Here is a 12,736-nt window from a genome sequence, read left to right on the forward strand (position 1 = left end):
TACCACACCTTGAAGTCACAGAGGTCTATCTCCCTCTGCCTCCCAAGTGTTGGGATTAAAGGTGTGTACTATGACACACAACAACTCTCTTCCTTATTTTGTTTTTTGCTTTAAGAACTTCAACTTTTAGCTTGCATATATTTTTAACACTCAGTAAACCATTTAGAAATTTTCTTTGTCTCTGAATCTCTCTTTACTGTATATCTCTCTTTTTCTGACCACAAGAGCCTTTAATTTACCAAGCAATCTCAGTAGGACTAAAGGCGTGGCTTTGCCAGCTAGATCCAGTCCATTCCTTAGCTTTCCAGCCTCATGGCGGATATACAGGCTGCAGCCATGTTTATAGCCACAACTGGCATTTCAAGGTACCTGCCAGCCAGAGAGCTACAACAGACAACACTCAAGTCCTCTCTTGGTAGCCGGCCCTCCTACCTCAAACAGTCAGAGTTTGCCCTGGCAGGATGGCCCAGAAAGCTGGCATTTTTAAACAGCGCAGCTTTTTTCCTGCTACGGCTGAAAACCGAAAAGCATGCGTTCAGCTTTTCGTCAACACCGTTTAAGTGTTTCGTGGCAGGACCTCTTAATGAGCTGCAGGCTTTTGCAGCTAAAGCTGAGTCAGGAAGCCTCTCTTAGATGAGGCGCTTGCTTGCCTCTAGCAAGCAGAGTAGACCCGAGAAATTGCCACAAGAAACACGCTTTACTCTATTCTTTTCCAAGCTTTCTCAGGCTTTCTGTGGACTCAGTTAGCCACACGTCTGGGCGTCATTTGTAGTAATAAGGGCGGCGGCGGGGCTGCATCCCCAATACCCCAGCCGCCTGCCCGGCTCGGCTAGCTTATGCCCCAAATAATTACACGGACACTGTATTCTTTTAAACACTGCTCTGGCCCATTTCTAATCATCTGTGTAGTGCCCCTAGGTGCGCTTACCGGGAAGATTCTAAGCCTAAGTCCATCCTGGGTCGGAGGTAGCATGGCGTCTCTCTGAAGGCGTCTGCTCTGGAGAGGAGAGCTGTCGAGTCTGACCTCACTTCCTCTTCCTCCCGGCATTCTGTTCTGTTTACTCCACCCACCTAAGGGTGGGCCTATCCAATGGGCCTAGCAGTTTCTTTATTGCTTAGCTAATGAAATCAACAGATTGATATATGACACTCCCACATCAAGATTTGCTCGATAATTTACTTTATTAAAGCATTATCAAGTTCTATTTTCATTGTCCGGGTACCGCACATCAGTAGGATGGCACACGTTTATAGGTGGCTCTGCTTCATAATCACCCAGAGATGACCATGCATTCTGTGGTGTCTGCAGTTGCTGCCCGAGACCATCAGACGAAAGGGCGGTCAGGTGGCTTGGGTGCATAGAAGCGTTGGGTCTTGGCTATGGGCCAGGGGTGCCCATCAAAGGGCTGCATTCTGAAGGGAAGGGAAATAGTTTGGGGGAAAGAGTAGCTGGTTCAAACGAAATGATGGAAAATTAGATTTCTCAAAAGGGAGAGTCTGCCTAAATCTTCAGCTTCTTTCATGAAGATATTTAAAAAGCATATTAGAAAACCGATTAGTTAAAGAAAAGAACCCACAAGTTGCATGTGTATGCTTGTGTGCGAATGAATGTGTGTGTAGGTGTATGTGCGGTACCGGGGTCAAACCCAGGGCCAACTGCTCTATCACAGAGCTCTGACCCCACAACTAAATCTAGTTTTAAAAGAAGTAATTGTATTTAAAAAAATTAAATGAGATTATAAAAATTATGCTGGCAGGACGGTGACCATACAGCTTCTGACACAGGCCTTTCATTCCAGCACTTGGGAAGCAGAGGTAGGCGGATCTCAGTGAGTTCAAGGCCAGCCTGGTCTACAGAGCGAGTTCCTGGACAGCCAGGGATGGTATACAGAAAAACCCTGTCTTGAAACCATAACTCTCAATGTTGGTTGGTACATTTTTAAAAAAATTTTTTAGAAAAGATCATTAATGGCATAAAAGTAAGCCTTGCTAGTAAATTTGTTTTAAATAGATATATACATGAAATGTTCTTCTTTTCTTCTGAGATGGGTTCTTAGTTTGTAGCCCAGGCTGACACTGAACTCGAGGTAATCCTCCTGTCTCATCCTCCTGAGTGCCAGGATTATAGGTGTGTGCTACCATGCCCATCTCTCAGACCGAATGCTCTCTTAAACATTAGATCGTCAAAAGTGAAGAGTTTTCTAATCCAGGGGTGTCTTTAGTAAGAAGAGCTAACAAGCCCTTCCTGCCAGTAGCGATGGGGCAGAAGACTTTGTTTCAGTGGCCAAGGGTGATTCTTTCCTGGAAGGTGTAGGCATGGAACTCGCCTGTGGCTTCAAACATATCTCTTGACTTCGCGGGAATCTTAGAAACCTGGGGAGCCTCCAGATTTTACTCCTGTATATGCAGGTGGGGGTAGGTCCCTGCCACAAAGTGGAATAAACAAAGGCATTGGGAACAAAACTGAGTCTTCAGAAGTTGTAGCAATAGCCACCGAGATCAGAAGCAAGAGCCTTTCCCAGCCCAGTCGACTGCATGGCATCTCCGAAGACAGGTGAGGTGTGGGCTTTCCTCCTTAAACTGCAGTCCATTCCGGGCTCCAGGGGACCTGCGTCCATCTCTTCTCCTGCTACAGTCTCCGGAGAAAGCCGAGCTTGAAACTGCTGGGGATCTGGGTCATCTCCAGGGCGTGCGGAGAAGCCGTGAAAGGAAACGTGACTTGAAAAAGATACTTGGTGTCCAGCATCAGTTGGGAAGAGTCACCCCGGTTATTCAGAAGAGCCTGAGGTCAGAACCAAGGGGAGGGAGTCAGAATGGGTGCATTCTGGTTCACCACTACTCGGAGGTCAAGAGCCCGGGAAATTCAATAGCTCTGCCTCCTCGAGAGAGCTCAAGCCATCAGAAGAGAAGGCAACCCAGGGTGGTTGAGTGCACCGCTCCAGGGAGACAAGCCTATTAGGGTCTCCTGTCCAGCCAGCTTCCAGGAAGTCTCTCATTGTTACACTCCAAAAGCCATTCCTCACAGGACAGGCTGACTGGAACTATTCTTAGTCTTTTTTAAAATTTACACTTATTTGCATGTGTGTGTGTGTGTGTGTGTGTGTGTGTGTCTATTAGAGAACAACTTGGGAAAGGAAGTCTGTTCTCTCCTACCATAAAGGTTTGGGGATCAAATTCAGGTCTTTAGTCTTGGCAGCAAGCACCTTTGCGTGCTGAGCCATTTGGCTGGTCCATTTTATTCTTCTGTATTTATGTACACACCAAGGTTTAAATCTAAGCTCAGATGTGACTGGATCTCAAGTTTTACATTTTTTAAAATTAATTTATAACCTTATTATTTGAAAAGTTCTTTGGTGTCAGGATTGCTTTCTACTCTTTAAATTTTTAAAATTTCTAGGAGCAGTGGCCCATGCCTTTAGCCAGAGGCGGGTGGGTCTCTGTGAGTTCGAGGCCAGCTTGGTCTACAGAGTGAGACAGCCAGGGCTACACAGAGAAACCCTGACTTGAGACAAACAAATAAATGAATTTTTAAAAATTAAAAGTTGATATGAGTATATATGTGTCTATGTGTGTATGCCCCATGTGTGCAGTACCCACAGAGGCCAAAAGGGGGCATCAGATTCCCTGGAACTGGAGTTCCAGGCAATTATGAGACTCATGAACTGAACTTGTGTCCTTTGTAAGAGCGGCAAGTGCTTGTGACTGCTGATCCAGCACTCTAGCCTTCTGCTACACTCTTGATAACCATGAGGACTCCAAAGGGCTTGTATATGTGGGTATAACTAGTGATGTTTACCATAGTAGCAATTAAAATAGCATTTAATATTAATAAGTCCATTAGATTGAACATAACATTTTTGTTGAAACATAGTTAAAATTTCAGAATAATAAACAAAAGCAAAAAAAAGACAACACAGTGAGAAGCGGGAAGTTTTCTGTTCTGTGGTCTTGAACTGGTGTGAGACGAGTGTGCAACACCTGCTTCTGTATTCAGTGAGCTGGTGTGAGCTGGTGTGAGCTGGTGTGACGCTTGCTTCTGTATTCAGTGAGCTGGTGTGAGCTGGTGTGACGCCTGCTTCTGTATTCAGTGAGCTGGTGTGAGCTGGTGTGAGCTGGTGTGATGCCTGCTTCTGTATTCAGTGACCAAGTAGGTCTGGATGAAGTATGAAGAAACTCTACCTCCTATAGGCACAGCTCTGAAAAAAGCAAGGGTTTTGCAGACTCCTGAAAGGGTTTACAGGATCCTCAAGATCTCCCTAGTTCACCAGGTGAAACTTTGGGGATGGTCATAGAAAAACGGGTCCAGAGGTCTGTTTCCACCGGGCTCTGCTCATTGGCACTACTTCTCAAAACAAGCTGATAGGTGAGGGGCGCCAGGGCTAAAGGCACTTGCTGCTAAGCCTGACAACCTGAGTTCAACCCCAGGAACCCACAGATGGATGAAGATAATGGATGCCTTTAATTTGTCCTCTCACCTCTATTCACACATCGTGGGATGCATGCACACACGCTGTGGCATATTTGTACACACACACACAATGATCTTTTCGTTAAGAGGAGCTAACGGTCACAGCACTGGGGTCCTGGTTTATGTTTCCATTCCCTTCTCATCAGGATGGGAATGAGTAAAAAGCCACCAGCTGAGGTTCCACGTGCTTGACAACCATGTCTTAATACTGGACCACATCATTTTACTCGAATATCAGTGTCTTACAGAGTGTAACAGGGTCAGGTTAACCTGGGCGCCCATAAAAAGCTCACCTGCACTTTGCGAACGAAGGATGGAGCGACTCTTTTCTCGAAGTCATCTATAGGTGTGTATGAATTAAGGATCTTTATGATCTGTGAACATTACAGAACATGGAATCAGACTGAGGAAAAGAGCAAACAGTTCTGGACAGTTAGGAACCCTCAAGAAACACAGGCGGTTCTTGTAGACTATAATTTGTCTCTGGAGCCATGGGCTGTCTATTCCAAGAGAACAGGAAACAACACAAACAGAATACAGAGTGCACAGAGACCAACCACAGTCAGATGGCAGCGAGGGACTCTCCCCTTCCAGCCTCCCGGCTCCCACTCGGATTAATGCACAAGGAAAGAGCAAACACACATTTATGCCGCGAAGCCTGCAATCACGACCCACCAAATAGTTAGCAGGTAAAAGAGAAGTGACTTAGGGTCAGGAAATGCCTCAGGATCTCTCCTTCGAGGTCCGGAGAGAAGCCGGAGTAACCCGCCCACTCACCTGCACGGCGGACAGGCAGGTGCAGCCCTCCGCGATCTCCTTGGCATCGCTGTCTGTGGTCTTCTTGACCTGGAGCAGCCAGGCTGCCTGAGACAGGGGCTCCAGCGTCTCCTTGGCTGAACTGTTCTGCAAGTTCTTATCTTTAAGCCATTCTTCTAAGTAGCTGATGTTGCACCTGGAGAAAGCCAGCAGACACTTGAGGACAGAGGGCTAAATCCCTCGGCATGTCCTAGAGGCTGCCAAGCTCACTGCATGCATGCTCAGCAGCCAAGTCCAGCGGTCTCACTTATAACAGGAGGGGATGGACTGGGAGATGGCTTTCCAGATCGCCACCATCATCTGTATGACAGCCATGACATAATGGGACGGTGTCGAGAGCCCTGTGTGGTGGGAAGATGCTGAACACACCGCTTGGCATGGTGACGTTGACTCCATTCAGAGTTAAATACTTAGGTTGTTTTTTTTTTTTTTTTTTTTTTTTTTTGGTTTTTCGAGACAGGGTTTCTCTGTGGCTTTGGAGCCTGTCCTGGAACTAGCTCTTGTAGACCAGCCTGGTCTCGAACTCACAGAGATCTGCCTGCCTCTGCCTCCCGAGTGCTGGGATTAAAGGCGTGTGCCACCATCGCCCGGCTTTAGGTTGTTAAAAATATAAGTATGTACACTTTGGTGCCCAGAGCAATCACTACAAAACAATTAATAAATTACAAAGATACCAGAATATTCTAGGGACACCGAAAAGGCAGAAAAAGGAAATGAGAGGAACAAAACCCAGGAGGGGCAGGAAGAAAAGAATACGGCAGGGGCCAGAGAGATGGCCCAAGGATTCTGCTCATGCATGGTGGGAGTTCCCAGAATATTGGGAGGCTCACAACAATCTGTAACTCCAACTCTGGGGGCATCATTGCCTCTGATCTCTGTGGGCACTACACTTTCATATATGTACCTCGACACAGACACACACACATACATGTAATTTTTAAAAAAACAATAAAAATAAATTGTAAGGAAGAAAATAACAAGGCAGATAGAACTAAATATATCATGAATTACATTAAATTAAGGTAGTCTAAATTTCTCAATTAAGGAGCACACAAGGTCAGACTGGATTAAAAAAGAAAACATGACCAGGGCTGGAGAAACAGCTCAGCAGTTAAGAGTGATCACCACTCCTACAGAAAAATCCATGTTTGGTTTCCAGCATCCACACCAGGCAGCTCACAATTGCCTGTAACTCCAGCTCTAGAGCAGCCGTTCTCAACTGTTCTAACACTGCGACATTTAATGCAGTTCCTCATGTTGCGGTGACCCCAACATAAAGGTACTTTGTAACTGTGATTTTTCTATGGTTATGAATCATAATGTAAATATCTGATATGCAGAATATCTGATATGTGACTCAAAGGGTCGAGACCCACATGTTGAGAAACACTACTCTAGAGGAATCTGATGCCCTCTTCTGGCTTCTGTGAGTACTGCACTCACAGGTACATACGCTCACCCCATAGATATAATTTAAAAACCAAGTCTTACAAACACCAAAACATTTGTGTGTGCTAACTACAAGAAACCTCAAATATGATATAGGCATGTTAAAAGAAATGGATAGAAAAAGATATTCTATGAAAATACTAATCAAATAAATAAAATAAATCATTTTAAAGAAGACTTCAAAGAAAAGAAAATTACTGGGAAGGGATAACCAGGACGTTACATAATGACAAGATCACCCTGATCTCTAGTGCTGTAAGCCATTCCCTTAGTCCCCAGGAATCATCATTCGAATTCCTGTTCCTAGGCATTTAACCAACAAAGCCTGATCTATGACCGCAATGGAATTAAACTAAAGCAACCGAAAGGCGACCAGCAAGTGTAGAGTCACAGGTGTGCACAAGGTTTATGCGGTGCTGGAAAGGAACCTGGGGCTTTGTATATGCTAGGCCACCACTCAACCAGCTCAGCCACATTCCCAGCCCCTCTGCCTCGTCTTTCGGTAGAAGCTTGTTCAGGCTCACAGCCATCTACCTATGTGGAACATGGTAAGAGCTTTTCCCCTTTCTCAACAAAGTAAAATATCTGCAAAGGCCGGTCTCTTTGAGTACCCCTTTGTATCTAAAAACTATAATATGGCGCCATGGGATTGTGTCCATGTGGTTTATGGGAAATCCAACTCCAACTTTCCTGAGTGCTAAGAAGACATGATGGATTCTTTGCAGGTCACAGCACCCACCTATGGTCACCTCCCCAGTCTCTCATAGCACACAGGTGTCAATCACCTCAACACACATACATATCTTAAACATCTCTCCTGCGCTGTGTGTTTCCTAATCACAGGCTCCATGGCGCCTCCATTTAAGATAGGATCTATGGTCCTTAAAACTGTGTTCTGTCTTCAAGACGAACTCCAAATGCTTTCAGTGCATTTGGGACACTCCTGGTCCAGATCTGACCCACCTGTCCATGGCAGTCCTACCAGGTTCTGCCAAACAGATGGCTGCTGCTTACTCCAGGCAGAGCCGGACACAGACCATGCCTTTGCTTTAGTTTGAATCTTCTTCAAACATCTCCCGTTTGAATGTTCCTCTTTCTCAACCTTGTCACTCAACACTCTTCTCTCTTGTTTCCTCAGTGAATCTATTTGTCCTCCGTCTCATTTATCCCTGAGCATCCCCTTACCACCTGCTTGTGAGCCTCTCAACATGGCGCCAGGCTCTCTACCTGACTGGGCTAGTCACCGAGCAGATGACTGGTAGAATAACCTTGGAAAATCAGAATCTACGACACATGCCGTTCTCACAGGCCAGAGCATCAAGCTGGTGGTAGAGTATGAGAGGGTTGGTGTGGAACCACCAGCAAGCCAACCAACACTCAGGAGGCTCAGGGGCCTTGCACGTGTCCAGGGGACAGCAGTGAGGGTCCAGCACCTATGAACTGGCCTTTGGGAGCATTCCTTCCAGCTGGCCTCTCCAGGAGGTTGTACCTGATTTGCATCCTTCGGGAGGTGTGGCATGGGACTTTACCTGATCTGCATCCCTTTCCTGCAGGAGCACATGTCCTTCCTCAGGAGGAGGCTGTTGAGGGTCACCGCCCCGATCAGGTAGAATAGCTGCTTCACCACCTGCCTCACGAGCTCGGGGTCCAGGCCATTCTGACACATGGTGGTGTAGAAGTAGCTCAGCTGCTGCAGGACGGATGTCATGGTGTAGGCGTCTGTGTCATCGATACTGGAGGAGCGCTTCCGGAAACCGGTGGGCTTCAGACCGGAAATGCCCTGCAAGCTCTCATACTCCAGCATTCCTGGCACTGCGGGAAGGGTGGAAGGCTCTTTACATAGGGATCACGTGAGGGTGCACATCCTCAACCTCATTGTCTGCTATTTATAGTCAATGGCTATGGTTGTGATAGAGCACAGTGGTTAATCTTGGCTGTCAGCTCAATGAGATTTAGGAGACAAACTTCTGGGCCTGTCTGTGAGGGATTTTCTAGAATTAGGTAAATGGAGGTGAGAAAACCCATCCTAAGAGTAGTCAGTGGCATCACACTATGGGATCCTGAACCAAAATAAAAGGGAGAAAGCCACCTGAGGCCCTGTTATCATCTCTCTTTATTTCCTCACTGTAGATGCAATACAGCTAGTTGTCTCATGGTGCAGCCAAGGACCACCTTTGCCTTGGTGGACTGTGTTCTCTTAAACTGTGAGCCAAAATAAACTTGTCCTTATGTTGCTTTTGGCATAGAAATAAACAAACAAACCAAAAAGTACTAATATTAAAAAAAAACTGAGTATATTGGGATACCATAGTAAGCCAGGGCATGAGCCGTGGCTTACAGAATGGCAGGAGCATCTCTTGAAGGCTTGAAACAGTGGTCCCCACGGGAAAAGATCATTAAGTAGCTCAGAGCCTGGAACCACCAAAGCCTAAAGTATTTACATTTTAGAAAGCTGAGTAAAGCACATACAAATGTGAGAGGGACCCGAGGACCTCAGAAATACTTGGTCCAGCCACACGAGAACCCAAAGAAAATGGTCAACTGTGTGCTACTATACACGGAGTCACTTTAAACAAGCTAAGAATTAAAAGGTAGACACATGGTGATTACATTTCTTAGTTTTCCAAGCTATGTTACTCATAATCATATACACCACAACAGAGTTTCTATTTTAAAGAGTCTCTTGGGCTGGGATTGTAGCTCACTTGATGCAATGTTTGCCTAATATGCATGAAGTCTTGGTTTGATTCTCAGTACTAAGCAAAACCAGGCACGGTGGCACATACCTGTAATCCCAGCACTCAGGAGATAGAGGCAGAAGAATTATGAATTCAAGACCTGCCTTAACTTTCATTACATATCAAGTTCAAGACCAGCCTGGGTTACGGGAGACTCTGTCCCAAAGCAAACAAAGAGCTTCTATATTGCTGTAAGTACCTCTTGGCCATTCATTCTCTTCTTACCTATTATGGGCTGGATGTTGTTCTCCATCACGATGATGAACTGATAGTAAATCCGAATAGCCACATCACTCAAAATCTGTCTGTATTCTGTAAGATCAAAATTGTTCAAGCAGTTCTTATTCTGCTGTGGGCTGTTATACTTCATGAATTCCTGCAAGCAATTTGAGCATAAACATGAGAGCGTTGTAGACACTGACGGAAACGGAAATACTGCCCCTCCTAAGGATGCTATAGTCAACACCTAGGGTAGCTTTTACAGCTTGAAGCTGAAGGTCTGCTTTTAAATGAGTTCTTCAAGTTTATTTTATATGACAAAAAAAATTAGCAATTTACTGTATAATCTCAGTCAGTGGCAGCTGTCATCACAGCACTGCCCCTGAAGCGGAGAGCTACAGAGAAAGACACTCGGTGTCCTGCTCTGGCCTCTGCATGTGGAGAACAACAGCCCAAATGCCACTTTGTTGTTCTAGTTCAGTGAAAAATGCCCCAGTGAAGCTTGAAGAACACCTTCATGACATCACTTCCTGGAAGCAGAGTTGGGGTGCCGAGGTCAGTAATCAGAGGCCTCTAGAGAGAACAGTTAGCAAAATAAATCAGAGGTTCTATTTTGGGTCATCATGCTGAAATCCACAGCGTGGCCCCATCAGGAGGAAACACCACCATCACACTTTCTATTGACTGGAAGACCGAGGAAAGCAAAGCTTCACACTGAAGCCAAGGTCTCAACTCTCTGGAGTGCACCCGCGCACATACAGGTGATACACGAACTAGCCTCCTGGGTGAAGAGGAGGCCGGCAAGCTAGCTGGCACAGAGGCTGAGTGGAGTAGGGAGTTCCCAATGAAGGCCTCCCTGAGCCAGATTGTGAGGTGGTCCCGGGAGGCCATCAGCAGGACAGACGCGCGTCCTCACCTCCTCCCCACTGTACTGCTTCAGGCAGTTGAGGAAGTGACATGTGTTGGACAGCCAGAAGGACAGCATCTCCAAATCCTCCAGATGCTCCTTAGACAAGAGAAGACAATGAAGGCACGGAGGCACACACCTTTAATCCCAGCACTCGGGAGGCTGAGGCTTGTAGATCTCCAAGAATGAGGTCAGTCTGGGCTACATAGTAGAGCCCTGTCTCAAAAAAATGCAAAAACAAACGTTAAAAACAAGCTTAGCTGGTAACCTGCCACACACATGTGGGTCCCTACCCATAGAGCGGACAACCGTTCTGATGAGCACACTAGGGAGGGACATCTAGCAGGATGAGCAGAGCCACCCTTCAGCCCAGATGAGTCATTGCAATAAGGCTAGGAGCACAGGAGTGCACTCCATCTTCTTCAACACACTGCACAGGAGTGGGGGAGGGGCACCTTACAAAGTCACTGACCTAACGAACACCTGGTCCTTCTTTTCTAGACCAGGAAAAACAGCGACAACAGGTTTGGTTTTCATTTAGAATTTTATTTTATGTATATGGGTGCTTTATTTGCATGTGTGTCTATGCATCATGTGCATGGAGGTCAAAAGAGGGCACTGGATACCCTGGAAATGGAGTTATGGAGGATTGTAGCTACCATAGCTACCATTTGGGGTCTGGGAATCAAAGTCAGGACCTCTGCAAGAGCCCTCAATGCTCTTAATCACTGAGCCATCTCTCCAGTGCCAATAATAATGTTTTAGGAAGGAGACTCACATGCTTGTCACTGGAAGAGATGGATAATCTTTCAGTTTCCCATTTCCTTACTGCTACACTAGTGCGGCACAGATCCCTCACTCATGAGGGGAAGGAGGGGTGAGGCTGGGCGCACAGATCCCTTACACATGAGGGGACGGAGGGGTGAGGCTGGGATAACAGATCCCTTACACCTGAGGGGATGGAGGGGTGAGGCTGGGTGCACAGATCCCTCACACATGAGGAGACGGAGGGGTGAGGCTGGGAGAACAGATCCCTCATTCATGAGAGGATGGAGGGGTGAGGCTGGGAGAACAGATCTCTCACACTTGAGGGGATGGAGGGGTGAGGCTGGGAGAACAGATCCCTCACACATGAGGAATGGAGGGGTGAGGCTGGGAGCACAGACCTCTCACACCTGAGGGGATGGAGGGGTGAGGCTGGGAGCACAGATCTCTTACACCAGAGGGGATGGAAGGGTGAGGCTGGTGGCTACCAGATTGTAGCCTCTCCAAGAATCTTTGAGGCTCACTGGCAGGACCTCCGCCATTTGTCTTTCCTTAGAGGCCAAGGGTAGACAAAGACTGGGTCACTTCCCAGAGCCCTTCCCAAATCAGACACTATGCCAAGATCCAGCACCAAAGGCGGCTCCTACCTTAACCACGTGCTTGATGCCGTTAATGGCACTGTTCATGAGGGACTTGAGCATGTCGGCATCATTCAGGGAGTCTGCATACCGCACACACATGAACAGGATGTGAGCTGGCAGCCCAGGAATCATGTTCACTACCACGCCTCGGGGCTTCAGGTCTGTAGGGGAAAGAAACCTGCTCTCAGCTGCTGGTGGGAGGGGGTGGCTCCCAGCTGCTGGTGAGCACTCCTCCCATGATAGGAGGAGATGGGGTGGGGCTCCTGGCCTTTCTGTGCTTGGGTAGAGCCTGAGAGCATAGTGTCTCTTCTCTCAATCTGAGAAACTCCAACCTTTACTTAGCGAAAGTACATCAGGGGCCACCGGCTCACCCCACACTTCATTGGTAAAGGGCTTGTTCTCTGTTAAGAGGCCAGATGGGAGAAAGAATTTGTAATTTTCGCTGGCAAGGAGGCTCTAAATATTGGAACTCCAGCATAAGAAAGGAACCCAACACAGGTACCTCACCCCAATCGCTTTGGTAAGGATGGGAGCCATCTCAAGTCACAGGAAGCTGTCTCCAAGGGAGACACTAGTGGCCAGCAGTACAGCAGAGAAGACAAGCTATCAAGCTAGTCTCAGGGTAAGAGATGTCAGAGAGGGTGGCGCACGCCTTTAACCCCAGCACTCAGAAAGCAGAGGCAGGCAGATCTCTGTGAGTTCAAGGTCAGCCTGGTCTACAGAGTGAATGCCA

At 47.0% G+C, this 12,736-nt stretch overlaps 1 protein-coding gene across 6 annotated transcripts in view; it reads right to left on the reverse strand.

The window, feature by feature from the left end:
• Positions 1-1,173: 1,173 nt before the first annotated feature.
• The window catches only part of Myo5c (myosin VC), a 78,442-nt gene continuing 66,879 nt past the window's right edge, over positions 1,174-12,736 (reverse strand). For 5 of the 6 annotated variants that reach the window (XM_075965243.1, XM_075965241.1, XM_075965242.1 and 2 more), the window contains 7 exons: positions 12,010-12,164; positions 10,607-10,696; positions 9,697-9,847; positions 8,263-8,545; positions 5,246-5,420; positions 4,762-4,842; positions 1,174-2,782 (listed from right to left, as the gene is read on the reverse strand). In XM_075965243.1, the coding sequence (XP_075821358.1) occupies positions 2,630-2,782; positions 4,762-4,842; positions 5,246-5,420; positions 8,263-8,545; positions 9,697-9,847; positions 10,607-10,696; positions 12,010-12,164 (1,088 nt within the window). In that variant the 3' untranslated portion in view covers positions 1,174-2,629. Of the gene's footprint in view, positions 2,783-4,761; positions 4,843-5,245; positions 5,421-8,262; positions 8,546-9,696; positions 9,848-10,606; positions 10,697-11,288; positions 11,914-12,009; positions 12,165-12,736 lie in introns of those variants that run through there. The other variant, XM_075965245.1, reaches the window with a different exon arrangement.

The sequence above is a fragment of the Microtus pennsylvanicus genome, chromosome 3, assembly GCF_037038515.1.
Source record: "Microtus pennsylvanicus isolate mMicPen1 chromosome 3, mMicPen1.hap1, whole genome shotgun sequence".
Classification (NCBI taxonomy): Eukaryota; Metazoa; Chordata; class Mammalia; order Rodentia; family Cricetidae; genus Microtus; species Microtus pennsylvanicus.